The sequence below is a fragment of the Petromyzon marinus genome, chromosome 18 (genome assembly GCF_048934315.1).
Source record: "Petromyzon marinus isolate PM22_M1 ecotype Great Lakes invasive population chromosome 18, UKy_Petmar_22M1.pri1.0, whole genome shotgun sequence".
Lineage (NCBI taxonomy): Eukaryota > Metazoa > Chordata > Hyperoartia > Petromyzontiformes > Petromyzontidae > Petromyzon > Petromyzon marinus.
The window spans coordinates 10506827-10529590 of record NC_133684.1 but is presented as its reverse complement, the minus strand read 5'-3'; the positions used below and the strand labels follow the sequence as shown (position 1 = coordinate 10529590).

General features: G+C 45.0%; 1 protein-coding gene across 3 annotated transcripts in view; it reads right to left on the bottom strand.

Moving 5' to 3' along the window:
• Positions 1-22764, bottom strand: part of SHROOM2 (shroom family member 2) — a 263864-nt gene that overhangs the window by 145962 nt on the left and 95138 nt on the right. For all 3 annotated transcript variants that reach the window (XM_032956704.2, XM_032956705.2, XM_032956702.2), the window contains exon 2: positions 2170-2321. In XM_032956704.2, coding sequence (XP_032812595.2) covers positions 2170-2321 — 152 coding nt within the window. The remainder of the gene's footprint in view (positions 1-2169; positions 2322-22764) is intronic.

Sequence of the window (22764 nt, the reverse complement as noted above, 5' to 3'; positions counted from 1 at the left end):
AATGCAGTGCAAACTAGCAACAAGAATCCCATAGAGGACTGTGCAGAGAGTACGCTTCTGATCAGTCTGCATGGATTGCATGTGTTTTCAAGGTACTCAGGTCGCCAAAAAGTCAGACAAAGATCCCCCGTATAGCCTTAACAGACTTTGAGGCAAGTGCTGTTAGCAAACGCATATGAAGGCCGGAAAGGTACACCAGTGGGGACCGGGGGGGGGGGGGGAGTGGCCAGCACTGTGGTCGACCGCCTTTGTCTCCCCAGTGGAGATGGTTACACACCGCACCGAGATTGAGTCCACCTAGGGGAGGCCCAAGACCGGTCAAGATTACCGTCACCGGCGTTAACCCAGAGCGGGAATCGATCGCGGGCCGCCGGGTTTGTAGCGCAGCACGCTCAGCGCTACACTGGTCTCCTCCCAGACCACGTGCACACACCAAGGAATTAGATATACTGTCACAAGCAGGACCTTCGAGAAGTAGTCTTGAGGCTCGCTGAGGTTTTAATATGGTGAATCAAAGTAATAAACGTGATGCATCCCTCCATTGCCGGCCTCGAGCTATTGGTGGAAATTCCACATTCCTCTAGCACGAGCCAATCTCTCCAGAAGACAAATACTGTTGCCTTTCCACAAATAAACTCCATTCTCATACTTTGTACTGCCAATTTGTATACGTCTATGGCCCAAATGTAATTTATATGTGTGTATGAAAACAAAACTACATTTATCCAGTGGAAGTAATGGCAAGTCAATTCGAGGATGGTTTGCAGCAAAGTGTGATTATGCCCACCTGATATATAGTGCAAACCAACATAGAAAGTTCATTGATCATGGAAAGCGGGGAAGTGTTGTGACTGGGTGCGGGTCACAATGTCTCAAGTGACTGCAGAAAAACGGATTGATAAGAAATGTACTTTTTATTTATTTCAGGAATATAATCCATAGTAGGATTCGCTATGCGACTGTGCAGGCCTAACAACCATAATATCATGCACTGCCCTAGAAACGCATCTGCCAGAGAACGTTTTTCTTTTTGTTTCAGGCCTGGCACTGCCTTATCCCATTTTCCTCAAACCTGCCATCTTCATTATTATTTCACGAGGAAATGTGTAAGGCGTTTTTTTTTTCTTCTTCACAGAAGACATCCCATGCCCACAAGCACGAGAACACTCACAAAGGGAACAAAGAACACACAGCATACAGGTGCAAGGCTGATTCAGAGTAACAGAGCTGGGAATAACGAGTGCGTAAGCTCACGAATGTTACGTTTGTTAGTTATTTTAACAGTTGTTAGTATACCACTCAGACGAATACATACTTTTTGTTTCATTCCACGAGAAGTTTAACAGCTGTTCATGTCAACTACGAAACAATCCGCTTGAGAAAGTTCATTCTTGCAGAGATTAATTTGAAACGTAAACTGAGTATGCAGTCGAGTACACACTGAACAATACGCATTCAAGCATATAACCACATGCCTTACCTGTGCATGGCACCCCTTACCTGTGCATAGTGAACCTTACCTGTGCACAAAAAAGGTTACCCACGTGCGGCATAGGCGGCCTGTGTGCGGCACGTGTTACCTGTGTGTGACACGTGTTACCTGCGCATGGGCACGTGTTACCTGTGTGTGTGGCACGTGTTACCTGTGCGTGACACGTGTTACCTGTGTGTGCGGCACGTGTTACCTGTGTGTGACACGTGTTACCTGCGCATGGGCACGTGTTACCTGTGTGTGTGGCACGTGTTACCTGTGTGTGACACGTGTTACCTGTGTGTGTGGCACGTGTTACCTGTGTGTGACACGTGTTACCTGTGTGTGTGGCACGTGTTACCTGTGCGTGACACGTGTTACCTGCGCATGGGCACGTGTTACCTGTGTGTGCGGCACGTGTTACCTGTGTGTGACACGTGTTACCTGTGTGTGTGGCACGTGTTACCTGTGTGTGACACGTGTTACCTGTGTGTGTGGCACGTGTTACCTGTGTGTGACACGTGTTACCTGTGTGTGTGACACGTGTTACCTGCGCATGGGCACGTGTTACCTGTGTGTGTGGCACGTGTTACCTGTGTGTGACACGTGTTACCTGCGCATGGGCACGTGTTACCTGTGTGTGTGGCACGTGTTACCTGTGTGTGCGGCACGTGTTACCTGTGTGTGACACGTGTTACCTGCGCACGGAGAGCCGCAGGGTCTTGTGGGAGCCCTTGACGAGGCAGATGGCCTCCTGCCGCAAACCGCTCAGCCGAATGCCGTTGATGACGACCACCTCGTCCCCAACGCACAGAGCGCTCGCAAGGTCCGCCTTGCCACCCTCCTCCACCTGCAGCGCGCAATCAGGCAGCAGGGGATTCAAGCGCCGCATGCTGACCGTGCATCGTACGCATCGGCGCCTAACGTGCGGCGGGCCTCTTGAAGATCCACTGCAGCACGACAGCCTCCGCACGCCGTGCGGACAGCGGGGGTCATTTGAGCAGACTACACCACACTGGTCAGTGCGGGTTAGAGAAGGCGGGAGCCATGCAAGTGGGCGCATAGAATTACAGTGCAGTACAACAATGGGCAATTACAACACAGCTGTATTCCGTGCTTTGCATATTATATAGCGTTGATATAGCATCACGGTGAAGGATAGGCTTCATACAGCAGGCAATGGACAATGATATAGCATCATGGTGAAGGATAGCCTTCATACAGCAGGCGGTGGACAATGATATAGCATCATGGTGAAGCATAGCCTTCGTACAGCAGGCAATGGACAATGATATAGCATCATGGTGAAGGATAGTCTTCATACAGCAGGCGATGGACAATGATATAGCATCACGTGAAAAATAGCCTTCGTACAGCAGGCGATGGACAATGATATAGCATCACGGTGAAGGATAGCCTACATACAGCAGGCGATGGACAATGATATAGCATCACTGTGAAAGATAGCCTTCATACAGCAGGCGATGGCCAATGATAGCTGCTGCTGATGATGATGATGATGAATGTGATGATTATTTTCAAAAATGGGTCTTACAGTTCACAGGGATGTTGTAAACTTTAACACGTGTCTATATATGAATGTATATGCTCTGTGGAATACAAATGCAAAAAGTCAAGAGTCTCCATGCAAGGATTGGGTTTATTTCCATTGGCAGCTTTGAGCTGGTGATGTAAATTCCACATTCCCACAGGAAGGGCCAGGTTCTCTACAGGACAACCACTTTTGACTTCCCAAAAAGCAGAAATCATTTAACGGCCCCAGAGGGATGGTGGGCTGAGTTGACCTCTGACCGGCATTTGAGATTGCAATGTTAGGATGGTGCGATGGGTGCTCTAACCACTGTGGCACCTGGTTCACATTTAATAACGAGATCAGTGGAAATGCTGTGCATGCAGAGATCCCCAACTAAGCCTTCACAACCGTGTGCATTGTTCCAAGCTAATCTAGAACACATTGCAAAGCCTTCAAACCACTCTTGACATTTCAGGAATGCAGTGGGACCGTTTTTTGTGCATTTCACTCAATTATCTACACAATCACATTCTTGGGAGGTGAACATTACCTTCAAATGTCAAGGCTCTTTTTCTGACTATTCATATATCCTAGAGAGTCATGAAAAGCCATTCTAAGGGAAAATAATGAAACAGGAAGGGCTAAAAGATGGTAATTTGCACTGAATTTCATTAGTTGTTGCATTTGGGTAATGTTCTGGCCGCACAAAGATTCCTAGTTAGTCAGCACGTCGAGAATCACGCACCCACCGAGATTCTGTGCAATATCACAATTTTACGTCACACTTAGAACCAATTTTTTTTTACATATATCACAATTTTGGTCACAATTCGATTCAAGAATCTGGTATTGTTTGCTTCATCTGTGTTGTCTGATTTATTGTCTCCTGGTTGGTCCCTCCTATTCATTCCACTTGCATCGAATTAACATGTATCCACCGAGTTGTGAAGCGTACATTCTCACGCACACAAGGGTGTACCACAACCTCAAGTGCAAGAATAGGTTTTCGTTAATCCACAATTCTGGTAAATCGCCCAATGATACTCGATGTAAATACCAGCGAAGCGTCGTGCTCAAATTGTAAATGTTGTGAATTTACTCTCCAATGCACTGGTGGGCAGGAATAGTAACTAATTAGCACTTAATAATAGGATTTTTTCCACCTTTTTTCTGGCAACAAAACCGAAGCCTTTTTCACACGGAATTATGTGTGCATTAACCACAATACTTGCAGTCAAAATACGAACAAAAAACACTGATAATGTGATGCATTGTCCTTGAAACTGATTGGTCCACACCAGAGACGGCTTTCTTTACAGAGCCTGGTCTCAATTGGTGCTAGACCAGATGACGCCAAAAGGCGTTCAGCTCAAAGACAATGCACTATCAAAGTAATGAGGGCTCGGGGTAAGCATCGAACATCATTAGACCTCCTTTGCCAGTACCAAATATAACAATAGGATTTTTCCCCTTTTTTTCTGGCAACAAAACTGAAACCTTTTTTTTACAAGGATTCATGTCTGCATTAACCACAATAAAAAAAGCTGTCTCTGGTGTGGACCAATCAGTTTCAAGGACAATGCATATATTATCAGTGTGTTTTTTCTTTGCATTTTGACTCCAAGTATTTTTTACATGCCTCCTGATTCACATTGTCACACACACCATTGTAATCACTATTACTATTATTATTTGCCATGGGCCAAATATCTTCCTGACAATGATAGTTCAGAGAATGTAAAAAGCAAAATTCACGTTATTTAGGCCATTCTATATAGCCCCACAAATGAATCACAATACTTTTCTGATCTCATCAACGAGCATAAATCGTCAAGCAAACTCTGGCCATCCTCGCCAGCGGCTTTGGCTAGCCATCGAAGAAAGATGGTTACTGCATCGCGCAATTTCATTTGCGCTTCTGCGGCCGTCTGGAATGCTCTCCCTTCCAATATCAGGAAACCACTGGAGCTATGCACTTTTAAATCTAGATTGAAAACTCATTTCTTTAGAACTGCTTTTTGTGTTTAGATTGTGGTCCTTCCCCTGCACCTCCGATTAGCAAGGTTGGCTATGTACGGTGCCAAAGAAGTTCAACATACATACATACATACACATATGACTACAATTAAATGCTGATAACCCTTTGTCAATACACGGCTGTCGACCAGACCACTAACTAATGGCTGTGCCACAGGGCTGGAGTGTCGTGATTGCCAGCATTTGGCTGCCATACATTTCCAATGATAAACCACCTTTTTGAGCTATCACTCGTGGCCAGGTTGCTTCCGAAAAAAAGAGCTACATAGCGTAGTGAGCCATACCTGGTCAAATAAAAATAGTGAATAGTTAGTTGATAGCAGTAGCAGTCCTTCCAGTCCACTCAAGGTTAACCGAGGTCTTCTCAATAGCACCTCGTAGCAAATGCTGCTGTCTGCTCAATTGCGTGGAGTGAGAAAAAAAAGCACACGAAAAAACTTGCTTGTTCAATTTTTTCCTTGGACAGGTTATTTCTGGCAGAGTCTCATCTGCGCAGAGCCACGAGGCGGATTACCATGAGTCGGCAAGCCAACGAGCCGCCAGGCCACATCCTCATCAGCATGGCCCCTCCCTGGAGGCACGCGTGGGCTTTCACTCGCGCTGGAACGACGGAGAAACCGCTCCGCTGCAGATTTTTTTCCGCAACACGCGCATCCCGAGTGTTTTAGAGTGCCGCACTTTTTAAAAAAAAAACGACAAAAAGGGGGAATTCACCCCAGTTAGGGGATGCTGCTGTGTTGTAATGATTATCACGCTCGACTTACAATCCAGACGTAGGTAAATCGTCTGATCTCCCAGCGCGAACGGTCGATACGATGGCGCGAAAAGCCACAGAACGCCGAATGGAACGCGAGGCCAATAATGGGATAGCATAAATACATACACTTTGGTTCTTTCGGTAAAGTCACGTAGGTAGAATAAAAATAATAGATCACGACGCTTCGATCTATTAATTTTTCTACCTACGCGAATTTACCGAAAGAACCAAAGAGTATGGATAACCTGCAGTCACGAAAGCTTCAAATCTAGATTGAGCATAAATACACTCGGAATCCAGCCTGAACCGCTCGTCCAATCACTGGGGCGGCATTCTCATATAATGAGGGGCTATTGCCGGCTCCCCTGAGAGGCAAGCAGTACAATGCACACTGGCCACTCGAATGGAAGGTTATGCAATGCATCCGTGGTTGGAAATTCTCTGAGAGTTAAACATGACTGCCAGGCAATCGTCAGACAGCACAATTAGGCTAAACAGAGAAAGCTGCTTAATTGGAATGTTTTTTTTTTTGTGGGGGAGAAAACAGTAATTGCATAGGCACACCAGATGCACAAGGTAACGGACTCGGACGTGTCGCAAGTAATTACGCGTCTATGATTGCTCATTATATGAAGGAGAACCGTCCACAATGGAGGGTAAATTGGACGCCAAATTAGATAAGCGTGGCAGAGCAGGCTTTGATAGAAGGGTGCCCACTCGCCAGAGATAATAGATTTCCAGCCAGGAGTCTTCATCAATCATCCCTGTATTCACGAGCCATTGTGAGAGAACAGTGAGATGCCGCTTTGCTAAAAAAAAATGAAATCTTGGCATGAGTAGACAGAAAACTAAATTAATGAACATAACACCTTCAGAGCACGTCATTCAACGATACTTCGTATCCCTAGCAGATACACTGACAATCAGCCGTTCAATTGGAAAAAAAAAACTACTCATAACGGTGTTTTTAGTTTTATCTAGCATCGTTCGTGCAAATCGGAAGGCAGCCAGGAAAGCTGGAAAGCACCAAAACAATTGCCCAAGCTCTGTGGTCCTCAATATATTAAGATATTTTCAGCCATTTAATGGGTGTTCATATATGTGTAGTGACGTAAATGGTGTCACTAGGGTGTTAACGACAGCTACTGTTACAGTAGTGTAACTGTGCGTCTGGAGCCTCTCTCCAGCAACAGAGTAAGTACGGCATGTCAGCCAGCCCTAGGGGGCATGGTCCTGGTGATGGCCTGAGAAGAGGGCGAGCGAGGACGTGGTAGCCCGAGTGAACCCGAGAGGGCACGTGACCGGGGCAGGGTAGTGAGGGGGGCCCGAGGGGTGCTTGAGGGGCACGTGATGCTCGGTCGAGATCCTTCGGGAAAGGTCTCGAAGGGAGCATTGGCCGAAGGCGGAGCGAGGCCACGCTCGGGAGCGTTCGTGGCTCGTCTTGTGGAATCAAGCCTGGGTCCCGCATCTCGTCGGTCTTTGATTGTCGTCACGCTCGGCGTCGTGGGTCAGGCAGGCGATGCTGGCCTGACCCGGTTATCTAGTTATCCCGTTAAAGTCGATAAAGTGTTACGTTTATGTAGTTACCCTGTTGGGGTTGTAATAAACATTGTGCCTCCGAATTCAAGTGTGTGCCTCCGTGAACACCACTACACATGTGGCAGGAACTGAAGCACCAGCAAAAAAAACTATGTAAGGGAGGGGGGGGCAACGCTCTATCCCATACAGAAGGGACAGATGATATTCGGCTGCATTTTGCTATTCTGCCTTCACCTCGCGAGCCAGAGCACTTATGGCTCCTCGATTTCCACGGGAAAGAAGTTGCACAACATTCATACAATCTACCAGCTCTCGCCTCCACACTCCTAGATTACAAGGCGTGCATAGCCACCAATTGCCTGGCTGTGCTGACCTCCAACATAGAAATGCGGGATTTCAGCCCCTGGTTCAGAGCTCCCAAAGATTAAAATAATTCCCAATACTCTTTTGTGGAGACTCACATTCATAATTTTATATTAAATTTGGCAATACCCGAATATGAAAGCAAAATGATGGCTTGAAACAAATGTCTGAGTTTAATGATGATTAGCCATCGGTAACAACATTATCTGTAGCAAATTTGGGCTTCCACCTTCCATCACCAACCCACACTGACCAGCATTGTGAAGTACGGTCAAAACTAGCCCCAGGACAAGCACAGCATGGGGAGACGTTCATCCAGCAGTGGATTGAAAAAAGGCTGCAAATTATTATTTCAGTTACTTTAAAAAATATCCAAAAATAAGCTTTAAAAGTTCTAAAATTTCCTGAATATATATTTTCGCCGCGCCAAACTTAATTATTTTTACATCCCCGAGTAAAATCAGTAAAAATAACAATTTGCACTAATGGTAATCAAAAATAGTTTATATATAAATACATACACAAGAGTTAACAAGGAAAAAGGCTGACCACAGAAAAACTACAACATCAGTAATTTACGCCCGTAATTATTTTTGAAAAATTCCATCTTAAATAGAGAAATCTGTTGAGAGCCTCCACTGGGAGACTGGTATTTAATCCCCGCCACCTACGACCTACATACATCTACATTTTATTTTCCACCAACCACCCTGATCTGTTTAATCTCCGGCCGGGCTAACATCTGAATAATAACAACCACTGAGAAACAACTCTCCAATGGCAATCCTTGTACAGAACCCTCCATAGCCACGGGCCCAGCAGTAATTTTTCATGATTTGAAGGCTCTTTTATATTTATATCGTATCTGTTCGAGAGCCCTCATGGCACTCATAAAAAGCTGGTTTATTTTCCCAGCAGGCCGCTCCTCTGCCTCTGTGTGCTGTGCGGCCAGACCTCGATAAATGACAGTGTCTCCCAAATGCCTATAAATCCTCTCCGGCACACAGAAGGGCCGCCCGCTCGTTCTTGGCCCAAATCTACAGGCGCTCTTATTCCATAGCAGGGGTGGGGGGGGGGGGTGTTGGTGCTGGATACTGCCAAAGTCAAAAACAAGCAGAACCTGAATGTCCCGGCAAACTTCTCTGGGCTTTGGCTCGTCTCCAGGCTAACAGAGTGAAAAGTCCTACGGGGTTTATTTCGGAATGTGCATTACCCTTGCTGTAAAGATGCAAGGACAATCATTGCACTCCTATAAAGTTCTTGCAATGCCAACCCAGCCATTCTACCATTTAAAAAATCAGCTGCCGGGAAGGTGACATTTCAGAACTATGCCACTTCTCAACAACTCTTCTCCATATGAGGTAAACACACATTTTCAAATACCCTTCAAACAGTGTTTGTCACATGGCGATCGAACCAAAATGTTTAATCCTCAGATCTGGAATCCTTTGAAGTCTGTTGTGCTGGTACATTCATTGCTGTACTACTGGACATCTGTGAAGAAGAGCTTTAGAGCTTATCGGATATCCTCCAGTATAAATAAAGGTTCTGATCTCCGATTCTGCTGTGATCTCGGGTGCCCTTGAGAATCCATTTCATTGGTGGCAGCTGTCCATTCGAAATTCAGAATCTCACCGGCACAGGCTCAGGACTCCGCCGTGGTGTGAGCCCCCCTGGGACACTGAGCCACCCCATGGCAATGTACCTAACATCACATTTACATTCATACAGCTACCACACTACCCTTCCCCTTTAACAACCATTCTTCTATATGACAATTGTTGAATAGCTTCACGTTATATAAAACTACATTTCTTCATAGGAAAGCTTGACGTACATGTAAACATAAAAATGCTGACATGCTTAATACGCGTTTCTAAACATACGGCACCCCGGGCATCTTGACACAATGATATTATTTCAGTGGCATGGATTATGAACTTTATAAATTACTTCTGCAGTGGTTATAAGGGAATGTTGAAATACACTTAAAAACAAACCTTGCTTGTGTGATTAAAAACGCCTCTTTGTGGAAGCGGCAGCGATTTCAAATGTTATTGAAAACCTCTTTATCATGCCTGGAAGGACACGTGTAGCGTGCACAGAGTTACGGTCCAACAATTATGCCGGCTACAGCCAGCTGGAGTTGTTTTCCAAAGACATTATTGCAATCATTTAAGTCATTTATCCATCTCAAACTACTTCCCTGGACAGCTCTTGACTTGGGAAATGGCATTACTGTGACCTTTTGGACCTCCAGTGCGCTTGGTGTTGGTCCAAGTTACACGAGGCTTGGCCAGAAAAAAAGCCGGCGTGGGACGCAAGAGTCCAAGCACAAACTAGGCGGCAGAAGCGTAAACTCTAGGAGCGTGCACTCAACTCCGATTTTAGAATATTTAAAATAACGTTCAGGACTTTGTGAATCCACCACTGGACAAAGGCCTTGCCCCATGCCATACCAGTCGAGGTATTTTTTTTATTATTATCACTCACTTTTACTCTGGTCATCCTCACAGCGGCGTTTGGCTAGTCATCGAACAAAGATGGTCACTACATCGCACGCCTTCAGACGCGCTTCTGCGGCCATCTGGAACGCTCTTCCTTTCCGATATTAGAAATTCCACTTGAGCTATGCGCTTTTAAATCTAGATTGAAAACTGCTTTCTTTAGAAATACTTTGCTGTGTTTAGTTTGTTGTCCTTTAGCACAGTTGGTTACGTGCTGTGCGAAAGAACCTCACCATGCAGACATGCCAAGCTGCTCAATGCAGGCTGGTGAAATGGGGGGCTCAGGACGGGTTAGATGTGGGCATCATCATTCCAGCACCACTGCCGCACCCCACTCACCTCTGAACCCAATGAATAACTCGATTCGAAACTCAAAGACCAAATGTCAACCGTTGCTCAATAGGGGGGGGGGGGGGGGGGGGTTACTCCTTCTTCTTGGCTGCCTCCACCATCGTGTGAACTCCACCCCGCCATTCCTGCCCATGTTCAAGTCCACGTTCAAGACTTCCCCCTTTGCCTCCGGCTGGCTGCCTCTCTCCTTTCCAAAGTCAACGTGCCCGCGGTGTTATTAAATGTCGTTTGCTGTCCTTCCCCCGCACCTCCGATAAGGTCAGCTTGGCTACGTGCGGTGCGAAAGAAATTCAACACACACACATACAAATGGGATTGCATTTGGTTGCTACAAAAATCTACACTGTAAATTGTATTGCATTTTTTTTTTTTAGCGTGACAAAAAAATAAAAAACGGAAGTCTGTTCACTTGATTTAAAGCTTTCGTGACTGCAGGGATTCATATTCTTGGTTCTTTCGGTAAAGTCACGTAGAAGGGAAACAATAAAATAATAAAAATATAAAACAATACAATTCTCACGACGTTTCGACTGCAACACAAGCAATCATCATCAGGTGTGACTTTACCGAAAGAACCAAGAATATTCTGTTCACTTTATTAACCATAACGATCGACGCGAGCGGAGAGCGGATATTTTTTACGCACTTGTTGACCAAGTGGCAAAGGCTGACAGCTGGGAAGCGAAAATAATAACGCAATATTTCGGCCGAGAGTGAACACATTTGACGTATTCTATGCCCACCATCACCGCTGTCAAGTTTATATGGAACAGTAACTCATTCTCAAGAAAGCAGCTGCGTCTTAACGCGTGATGAATCTACATCGGAAGTGCACTCGCAGAGGCCAATGTTAGTCTGGATGAACTATCAGCAGAGAGACAGGAAATTAAATCCTGCGGTGCAGACAGGATTACAGTTCAATGCATGTGTACGCGAACACGCGCACGTGTGTATGTATTCGTAAGCATTGATGCGTTTTTATTTCCCCGTCCCAAAATTCTTCTAATGAGGCCAAATTCCTGCGTCTCAACAGCACGCCTCCTCACCGGTTCTGTACGGTGTCAGCGGTCAGCCATGGGCAGCCTTGTTTTCTTTTCTGCCCCCCCCCCTGCCCCCCCCCCCCCCGCTTTACACTTTTCACCGTTGGCATTGCTCGCTAATCCTCTGCAGTGTTGGTGGCTTAATCCGCTCGCTTTGCCGGGCAGCTGCACAGTTGCCTCGCACCTGGTTTTGAGTGCGAGAACAAAAGAGCGCTATTTTTTTTTTACCCCAAGGGGAGGTGAGGACCGACAAAGAAGGGGGGAGAAATGTAGTGAGCTCGGTGGAGACAACCTCCCTCCTTATGCAGCCCACCAAACGTAGCAGCGACAACCGTGAACTCGTCCTTCATTGTTTTAAGACTGGTGTAATGCCGCGAAACTGTAAGTTAAGTCCAAAAAAAAAGCTCATCGTTCTACAAGATAGATATTCCCCGGGATGACTGTACCTGTCAAGAGTCCACCAGGCAGCCACTGTGAGACCAGAATTCAAATTATGGATAACAGTAAAATGTTATTTTCAAAATTCCCAATACACACCTGATTGGTGGAAGCTCTTTTTTTACTGTAAGAGATTATTGTTTGTGATTTGGGTTAAGTCAGGATTATTTGTACGTCAAAGTGTTGCCATGTTCAAACAATGGTTCGAAGCCAGTGGCCTAAAATTCCACATTGTCATGGTGGGGCCCAAGTATCTCTACGAGACAATTGCTGCCGATTTTCCAAAAAGTTATGAACAATTTATCAACCCTGGCGAAATGATGGGCTGGCACAAGTTAAAGTCTAAGTTAAATATTAAATCTAGTGAGTCGAGTGCGCTAGCTAGCACAGCGACTCCTGGCTGGATACATTCAGATAAAGTTAAAACATGCCTCAGGGTTAACAGTTAGTTTATTATCGTGCATGTTTATAGTCATGAAGTAAAATGGAAATCACAGGTACCTTTCACCCAGATATTTCAGGCCACTTGGGAAATCCTTGACGACTTAAGGAGCTCTGCATTTTTGCTCAGATTTGGATCACCAATGTACAACACTCATCATTATTATAAACAGCTACTAACAGAATGTCTTCATTAAATCTAACCATAACATTTATTTGTCTTTAATGCTCCATTGTGAACGGGGGCTTTTTATAATGCTGTGGGAAAGTTCTGGACTATTATCCCTAACATTTCACGTGGTGCTGCAATTGGTATTTTTATGGCTCTGGTCTTGGGACACCAGGAATTTTGTGGGCTCCTGAGTGCACAACAGTGCCCATTGCCTACCTAGTTGCGTAAAACCACAACGAATCAAATAAATTACTGCCATCTACGCTTCTATTTAAGGAATGGAACAGGAGGACTTCTCCGCAAATCTGGCTGTTGCCCGATGAAGCTAGTTGTAATTACTGGAAAAAACATCGCAATCAGATTGTAAATGTTGTGGCTTGGGTCTGCAACACACCGGCGTGCTGTACTAGTAACGAATTGGCCACGTTCTGTTTACGTGACAAACCTTGTTAATTGGCTGTGTCGGGTGGTGGCGGGTTTAACGACACATTTTTACGCGATCTAACCCAAAAAACCTGTATCATGGATCAATTCCCCCCCAGCAAACATCGCCAAGAATGCTTCGCGACAACCCGACCACGGCGAAAAATCATCGTGTACCATCAAAGCACACAATTGGAGTTTAAATGCAGATGGAGATGCAGAATATGGTCTCATCATGTAGAAATGCTAATTGTAAAAGTTTAATATCCTTCTGCCGTGACTATTGCTTTGAGGTTATAACTGTAGACAAAGTTGTGTTTTAAATGCAATGCATCTTCAATTCATGCATGCTACCTGCTATCAATGTAGAGCAGAGACATGGACCCAGATGAAGAAAATGAAATGATTTATGGAAAAGTACGCAAGTGAATGGGAAGAGACGCGGGGAGGAATATACCACTTCGGAGGTGCAAAGATAAATATTTGTATCAGAGAATGCACGGAAGTTATCGGCAACATCTTGACTTTCAGGAAAAGGTAAGCGTGCTTGGATGGAACACACTCCCAGAGGGGATGATGACCCAGTCAGGTGATGGCTTGGCAACAAAAGGAGAGAACGAGCCCAACAGAACGCCCACAATGGAGACGGAGCGATGAGATCGCCTCACGTGCGGCAGCGAAATGGATTGTGGCGTTGCAGGCCTGAGGGATGGCATTTGCGTAGGGAGGCCTTCATCCAGCAGAGGATAGATTGTGGCTGATGGCACAGATTATATATATTTGGAAGATGTGTCAATTAAATGTAATTATCAATACAGTACATTGTAGCACATAATAATGGAAAAAGTAGCAAGGTATAAATGAATCATTAACATGTTCGCGCAGAAATGTGTATGAGATGTTGTTGTGCGCCGCCACAGAGAATTGTAGGTGATGAAAAAAATACGCAAGCAAAAATAAAATTTTCCACGTATAGAATAAAATAGGGAAGAGAAAAATGTAGTTTCAGCAAGAAACCCTGGTCTGGTTTAAACTTTAAGTCGGATCAGCAGTCAAGCAAATGCCCCTGGTAAACATTTGCTGCTCCCTTTGCTCTGAACTTTGATTTGATTTTCCTGTGGAGAGGGTACCTCCTATTCTGTTTAATGACTCGGCAAAAAGTGTGCGATGTAGAACAATATACGAAACAACTTTACGCTTTAAAAATAAGGAGCAGTTTTTTTTTGCCCCATCAACCATGCAGGACACCGTTTTCAAACGAGGGCATCGTGAATTATACACCGCACAAAGTGTCATCTTGGACAAACAGTGTGCTTTCACTTATCGCCGCCTCTCATCAAGGGGGTAAAGAACGAGGTTTGCGTTACACTCGCCATAGTTGCGGTTAAAACACGAGCAGCCCACATTTCCTGAGAAGGCCGCACAGATGATGGAGAGCGAGCACGCGATCCCTCCTCCTCGTTGCTGCACGAGAACCTTGCGGGGTATACTCGCTTTTTATGGAGTGCGTGTCTGTGCAATAAATTACGAGGCAATTGTCCCGTGACTCCTTGCTCCGAGTTCAACGACATACCTGGGAGTCTTAAAACAATTAAAATTCCGTGAAAACAACTAAATCTGTGCAAAGCCTCCAGGCGTAATTTGTGCGTCAATGATTAATATCCACATTCCCCGAGTAAATCCATCCAGCCAAAATGCCCTAACTCCCAGTCAAAGGTCTTAAAGGCTACTTGTGAACATCCAAAGAACGTGACTATGACTGCACACGAGTGAGACGTACTGCGTTGGGTGTGTGTGGTTAATTGGTGTGGGTGATATATGTGCCGGTCGTGCATGCGACGCTGTACTCTACTGTATTATGAATTACTGGTTCATCACGCTCTATAAGAGAAGGCTGCTGCAGTGAAAATCCAAAGTGTTCCCCCGTTTAATTGAGCAATGGGGCGCAGCATTGGCGAGATGTTTACTACCTCGCATGGCATGCAGGAGGTCATAGGTTAAATCCTGACCCTGTGACGCCTGCTGAATATTTGAAGTTTGCATGTTCTCTCTCTCCCACCGTGATCGCGTGGGTTTTTCTCCAGGTACTCTGCTTTTTAATTTTCCCCCACATTTAGAAACATGCGTGTAGAGCATTTTGCTGCTATACATTTCCACACGATAAGCTACTTTGTTGAGCTACCATTTGTGGTGGCCAGGTGACATCTGAAAGAGAGCTACAGAGCGTAGTGGTGCTTTTCTGGTAAAATAAAAAGTTGAGTTTAGTTTAATGGGGTAGCACTCATCCCTCGCGGTGGCCCGGAGCCAGTGATTACAATTTCACATTCCTAGCATTCTCCGAATGATGGCACAAACGAAGTAGGTAGGGGTGACGGGCTGAGTTGACATCCACCAGGGATTTTAACTAATAACCTTCTAATGATAGGTAATGTTCTCAAACCGCAGCACCACCACCAGACCAGATTCTTGCAGAAGGATGAGAGAAACATGCTTTGACTTAATGTGTTTGCGTTTATTGCGGCCCATCAGCAGATTCGTTTCAATGACAAATGTTGTAAACACATATGCAGAACTATCCCAAGTTCCCCTTTCCAGAATACCGAACATGCCTCAGCAACTTGGTGTAAAATCTTCCCAATCGTTGATTTACGACTGTCCACTGCCAGGCCGAAAGCCCCACCAACAAACAATTAAATATATCTCAGTTTGTAACAAAGCACGACAAAACGGATCTTTTACCGAACAAGTGCAAATGAGCAACTCCTGCATCGGCTCGTCCCCGATACGGGGCCAGGGTTCAGCACGAGTCACGGCACCACGTGGACAAGTCTGACGGCGTGCGAGTGCCCTCTTGTGGTGACGAGAATATATCTCTCTCTCGGGATAGTGGGGGGGGGGGGACACCTCACGAACGTTGACAGTCCCCCCACAACGCTTTCGTGCACAGAATTGGAGAGCAGGACCTGGACCACCCGCGGTCTGAGTGGGGTGGGGTGGAGTGGTTTGGGGGGGGGGTTGAGCACCCCCCCCACATCTGACTACGAAGAACTTTACTTGCATATGGAGTTGTTATAAGTTAAAAATCACATTTTGGAGGTCGACTCAGCCTCCATCCCTTTGCGGGTGGGCCACTAAATTTAGTACCACTTTGTAGCCAAGTCAATCGTGGTCGTTCTATGGAAAGACTCCGTCCGTCACCCCCACTGAAGGAATGTGGATTTTCCACCGCTGGCTCGGGGCTCTTAAAACGGAGGATTGTTGCCCTGCACTCAAATTAGCAGGGAGACCACTTTAGAGAGTCCCCTGCACACAGCCCTCGATCGTTCAACAGCGGGGAAACAAGTCGAGTGCCTGCCAATGGAGGCTCTCAGCTCCGAACCCCCTTGAATGTCATCGGTTCCATCGCGCGGCGTCTTTTCGGTAAAACTGTCAACATGAGAGGTGGCCGCCCTCGGCGTCGCCTTCCCAGGAAAGCCGCCGTGAAAGCCGACCCAGGGCTCTCTGGCTGCCAAATGGTGGTTTGACGAGCGTAATGACCGAGAGGGACACTGTCCTTGAGCGAGGACCACACAAAGCAAGATTATCTGTCCACGGCCAATGGGGAGCAATAGAATAACCACCACATTCAGTGTCGTGGCTAAATTACAAATTCTGCATGGCGTGCCGTTTACCGGTAACGCAGGCGACAATCGTAAAGCGTAAATATTTGTGAGATATTAGTTTCTGGTATCTACCAGTCAAATGATCCTTCCCCTTTCCCCCCCCCCCCGCGCAGGCTGTGTTTATTTTCCAAAGCTATTGTAATAGTCCGGGAGAGAGCAGGCACTGCATTGTTTTACAGCCAAATAAGGCCCAACACTGCCAGTAGTCGCCCTATGGGTGCGATGGGCCCTCGTGAACGTGACATTCCACTGCCGCCGCTTGCTGGTGCTGCTCCTCCAGGACCATTAATAGGGAACAGCGACACCCCCACTGCTCGCTTGACCATGGGGACACTTTGCAAATAGGACTTTAAATTCCGAAGCTATTTAAATTCAAAGCATTATGGAGATATCTTGAGCGTGTACAAAACAGAGTTAGTTCCCTTCATCCTTCTCCCAATAATAGTTTCTTGTAACTTTGATCATTTGCTGTGTTTATTGGACATATCAATGATGTATGAGGAGCTTACATTTTTTTATTTATTGAAATACCTTCCTAGCATTTCAATAACGACACCAAAAGCATTGCATAACTTTGTTTACAAATCCCAAATCTATTTAAATAACACGATGCTTACGAAATAAGAGGGTAGCTGAGTTTTGCCAAAAGCTAGGCATATGGGTGGCAGGGTGGTACAGCGCTAACACAGCAAGAAGGGCCTGGGTCACATTCCCAACTCAGGCGCCTCTCTGCGTTGAGCTTGTATGTTCACCCCCTGTTCTCCATGGGGGTTCCTCTGGGTTCTCCGATTTCCTCCCATAGCTAAAATAAAACCCATACAATGTGACTAGCATTGGCCAAACAAACATCCCAATGCTAAAAAAGAACCTGCACATTACTCAATTGGGACTACATAGCAGCAACATCGCACCCTAGTGGTAAAACCTGGCAGGACCCTCCTGAAAAAAAGTTCAAACTCAGTGAGGCTTTTCTGGGTAAACAAGCATAATAAAACTATATTCAACTATTTTTTTATTCAACCAGGTAAGATCCCACTGAGCTATATAGCTCTTTTTCAGAAGTGGCCTGATCACAAATGATAGCTCAACGAAGTGGCCCAATCATCAGCCAAATACTCTTAATGCACTTTTCTAAATGTGGAGGCAAAAAACCGGCGGATCCGGAGAAAAACCCACACGACCACGGGGAGAACATGCAAACTCCAAATATACAGGTAGTCAAGATCTGGATCGAACCCACGACCTCCTGTATTCCAGGCGAGGTAGTTAACATCTCGCCACCGCGGCCCCCAGTCGTCAATATAGAGTGTAGCTTATTAATAAGGGATCTTTGTCATACAGTTATGAGGTTGCTATTTCAACAAGAACCCACAACACAGTTGAATACCCCTTATCAGATACGGTTTAGTGGTTCCTGGGAGAATGACTTTGAATATTTGAGAAAATAATTCTCGTGCATGATGACTTTTAATGAACACGTCGCGTGAAATTCTGCTGCCACACCCAGATTTATATATGGAAACGATGACGAATTTTCATAAAATGTGTTCCCTAAAAGGAATTCAACATCTCTTGAAATGAATTTGCCATTCATGCATCCTGTTTACAACTTTCATGTAATGTTTTCCAGATTTTTTTTTTAAATAGGAAATGTTTTAAAAGAAATCATTTTCTGACACACACACACACACTCCAAACTGTGTACAAACTGCCCTATTTATGAGCCTGCCACTGGCAAGGCTGCCAATTTAAAGATATATGTGTGCTCCAGCATAAACAAATACATTTTGATGGCGCATGAACGCACGGCACAGACAAGATCTCTTGTTAGGAAGGAACTCGCTCTAAAGAGCGTTGTGAAATACAAGGCACGGTCTGTGCGTAGCATTCCGCAAGTTATTAGCTGCCTGGAAATTGCTTCTACCAATAACCACAAATTCTGGAGACCCGAACACTCCTCGTCTTCATTGCTAAAATTATTCACCCTGTGAACTCTCTCAATATAACTGCCGCAAGGGCTTGCACATCAATTTGGTCAGCTCGATGTAAATAGTTGCTCGATTTTGTGCTCGCTATCGTTAAAATTACTGGGATTTAATTCTGTGCAATTATTTATGCAGAATTTATTTTAAATTGCTATGCCTTGCCAATGCATTTATTTTATTTTTATTTGACCACGTAAAGCCCACTGAGCTATACAACTATTTTTTCAGAAGCGACCTGGCCACAAATAATAGCTCAACGAAGTGGCGTATTTATTAAAGCAGTGTACAGGGTCCTTAAGAAATATTGCACGACAAAGGAGGTATTTAACGGTCATAAATGACACGTGCAAATAAAAAAGTGCAAACGTAACATGAGAACAATAGGATCCAGAAAAAAGTTAAGTGCAGGTCCAAGCAAACTCTATATTGTATTCTAATAGAGACATAAACACACATTACTCAAAACAAAACATTCCAAACATAATATGAGAGCGCGAGGCGCCTGAAAAAAAGGTTAGGTACAGGTGCAAGTAAGTAAAATAACAATGCATATAGCAGTCGCATAGTATCTGAATGAAGAATTGCAGCTCACTTCATTACATCATGAAACTAGTTCCATTATAGAATGACAGTATTTCTAGTTCAACACGGCCGCATTTGTCGAAGTGCTCAAATTTGGCACAAGCAGGTGTCACAGCACGTACGAGACTTTACCTTCACAAGCAATCGGCTTTGCGGAGCAATTTTGCGCGACGTTGCATTTCATGGGAGTTTATAAGCGGTGGAAACCATACGTTTTCCACACTCGTGTTATGAAACATTAATTCACCACCCTTGTTGCTCCATTTTCTCAAGTGTGCATGTCCAGCTCTATAGCAATCAACTGCATTGCAAGTCCAGGGTGCTAAAGATTAGACTACAGCAGCACTCCAAGTGTATCTCAGCATCTACATATTCCCTTACAGTGTACTGTTTGCATTAAGGCAACAATGTATGCATGTGCACGATCTAAAACTTGGCACTGTTAACCAACTGCATTAGGGCGCGCTTGTGCTGACACAGCATTGAAATGGACTAAACATTGAATGCACGCACGCTGATTAATGCTGAAGCCTCCGTCAACGTTGTTCTTCAACCTCGGGCCTAGCCCCTCCCAGCGCCTAACCTTTTGACCCTGAAGTCACAAACAAGGCTGTTTCATTGCTCATTGCTCACTTCATGTATGCATGTATGTTGAACTTATTTCGCACTGTACTTAGTCAACCGTGCTTATCGGAGGTGTGGAGGAAGGACAACTAAACATAAAAAGCAGTTCTAAAGAAATGAGATTTCAATTTAGATTTGAAAGTGCATAGCTCCAGCGGCTTCCTAGTATCGGAAGGAAGAGCGTTCCAGACGGCCGGAGAAGCGCATCTGAAAGCGCGCGATGCAGTGACCACCTTTGTTCGATGGTGAGCCAAAATCCGCTGCAGAACCATCCTGCTGGGCTTTTGCAGTCACGTGAGCCTCAACCCACCTCTCAACATTTGGCCACGTGGCACTGAGCTCGACTCACGATCAAAAGGTTGCAATTTCAAATCCTAGCCACGTGTCAAATGAGTTCATCATGCTTTCAGGGTTGTTGAAATGAATACCGCTTTGCAGGAAATGGCGAGTTCCAAGGATGGAATAATGAACCATTGCTGGTGCAGTACTACCAACGGAGATGAATGCAGCCCCACACACATGAACCAGGACTGCAATGACTCACAAGAGCATTTAAACTATAGATGGGCCACGTGATCGTTGTTATACAATGTGTACGGACGCATTCCCTAGTTTCAGATTGATCCCAAAACGTAACAAAAAAACAAGCCTCGATACAAAATTTCGAAGGAAAGATAATTGTTTCAGAATTAACATCACTCATACGACGTCACGTCTGCGTTGTCTCCTCTGCCCAAAGTGGCATTAGGTGACACCACGAAGGTTCAGACAAAGACATTCAAAGTTAACTCGCAATGCAAAAGATTGAAAAGCCAAGAGAGATCTGAACATTTCCTTTAAAATCTCAACTCCAGTATTTTTCATCCGAAAGTCGTCCCCACTGCAGTATAGTCCAGTATGCCAATGAGTTTGATGTCAAGCAGCGTAACAACGCTCAATCACCTGACTTCATGCAGCTCTTTACTGGACAACCCTGGAAAGCATGACCTTGTTTCAAGAGGATCGCATGCAAAAAAACCCAGAGAGGGCGCAACAGTCAATGCTGATCAATGTTTAACACTAAACTTTTTTTTTCACGTTTATAAGTGTTCTGAGAACTTTGAAGGCAAAAATGCCACTGGAGTTGAACATCACACCGCCAATGCTTTGGGCTGCTTGGGAATGTTCAGAGTCGCCACATTGCTGACACCGATAGGACAGTACCGAACAATTATTGTTTCCACACAATGTTGTTGCCAACAATAACCACTTTTAATGCTCTACAGAGTAATGACTACCATGTAACGAGCCGCAGACATATCTGACACAAGGGGAATTTAAATGTGGAAAAGAGTGACGATGTTTGGAGGGAATCAAGCAGAGCGTGGCGACACATTGACTTGAAACGTTCTACGATGTTGCCGTAAATGTCCTGCGCATCATTGAGTCCGGTCATTTCAATGCCATTAGTCACATGAGAAATCAGTAGAATCCCAAGTCCACAAAAAAAGAAGCTTCCTCGAAATCGCTGCTGCACGTCGAGCCAAAATCAGCAGTTTTGCAATAGCAGCCAAAAGTGGTATTATCCCTAAAAGCACATTTTTTTTCTGGTTCAATAAAAAACCGCTAATGAATACCGCTTTGCAGGAAATTGTTGCAATTCTGAGTGATACTGGCAGTGGTGGAAACATGCGAAATATCGAACATGATCTCATGGGGAACAAACATGCACAGGATGCTGGATTTATGATCCCTTCCCTCTGTGCTTTTGTCTCGTCAAACTCAAAGTTTGATGTGGGCTGTGTCAGGAGGGGGGAAACTTTTTTGTAGTAATAAGAAACTCAGAATGTGCGTGTGTGTGTGTCGGGCAAGGGGAACGGTGGCAAAGTAATTACCACATTGTGCCACAATTCCAGCATGCCTCAAGCAACCAACAGCAGCCTCCATGTTTTGATACGAACGTTTGGATACGTTGCGGAAACAAATGATTAATTTGGCATTGTGTCGGCGCGAATATATTTTGTTGAAAATAAAAGGAAGTCTTAGCCGCACTGCGCTTCATATCTAGCGGCGGGGTGTGCTTCCGTTTACACGAGATACATCTTGAGGAGGAGGAGGAGATTGCCACCTGCGTGATGTGATGAGATGCACCACTCTGTGCCAAAGCAGCCCCAAAAGATGACGTCATGGAACCACTTCTGAGGTCACTTCAATAGCCCCCTTTAATCCACACCGAAGACCACTCACAGAATATACCCGACAGCAAGTATTTTTATATTCTTGGTTCTTTCGGTAAAGTCACGTTGAAGGGAAACAATAAAATGTATATATAAAACAATTACATTCTCACGACGTTTCGACTGCAACACAAGCGGTCATCATCAGGTGTGAAAACCAACGGCAAGAACATTTGAAAGAAGTGGCGGTTTGTATTTATTTATTTACTTTTAAATGTGGCGGTTTGTATTTATTTACTTTTAAATAAATACAAACCGCCACTTCTTTCAAATGTTCTTGCCGTTGGTTTTCACACCTGATGATGACTGCTTGTGTTGCAGTCGAAACGTCGTGATAATTTTATTGTTTTTTATATATATTTTATTATTTTATTGCTTCCCTTCAACGTGACTTTACCGAAAGAACCAAGAAAATGAATCACTGCAGTCGCGAAAGCTTTAAATCAAAACAAGTATTTTGTCACCTGTCACTCAAAGCACATTGGCGACCGGACAGAGACCATCAACTTGCTCGGATTAAACCCAGGATCCCAATGTTGCAGTTCAGTGCGCTGACCCCTGAGCCACCACCCAGCCACCTCCACACTGTCAGCATCAACATTTTTGCCCACATGCGCTGTAA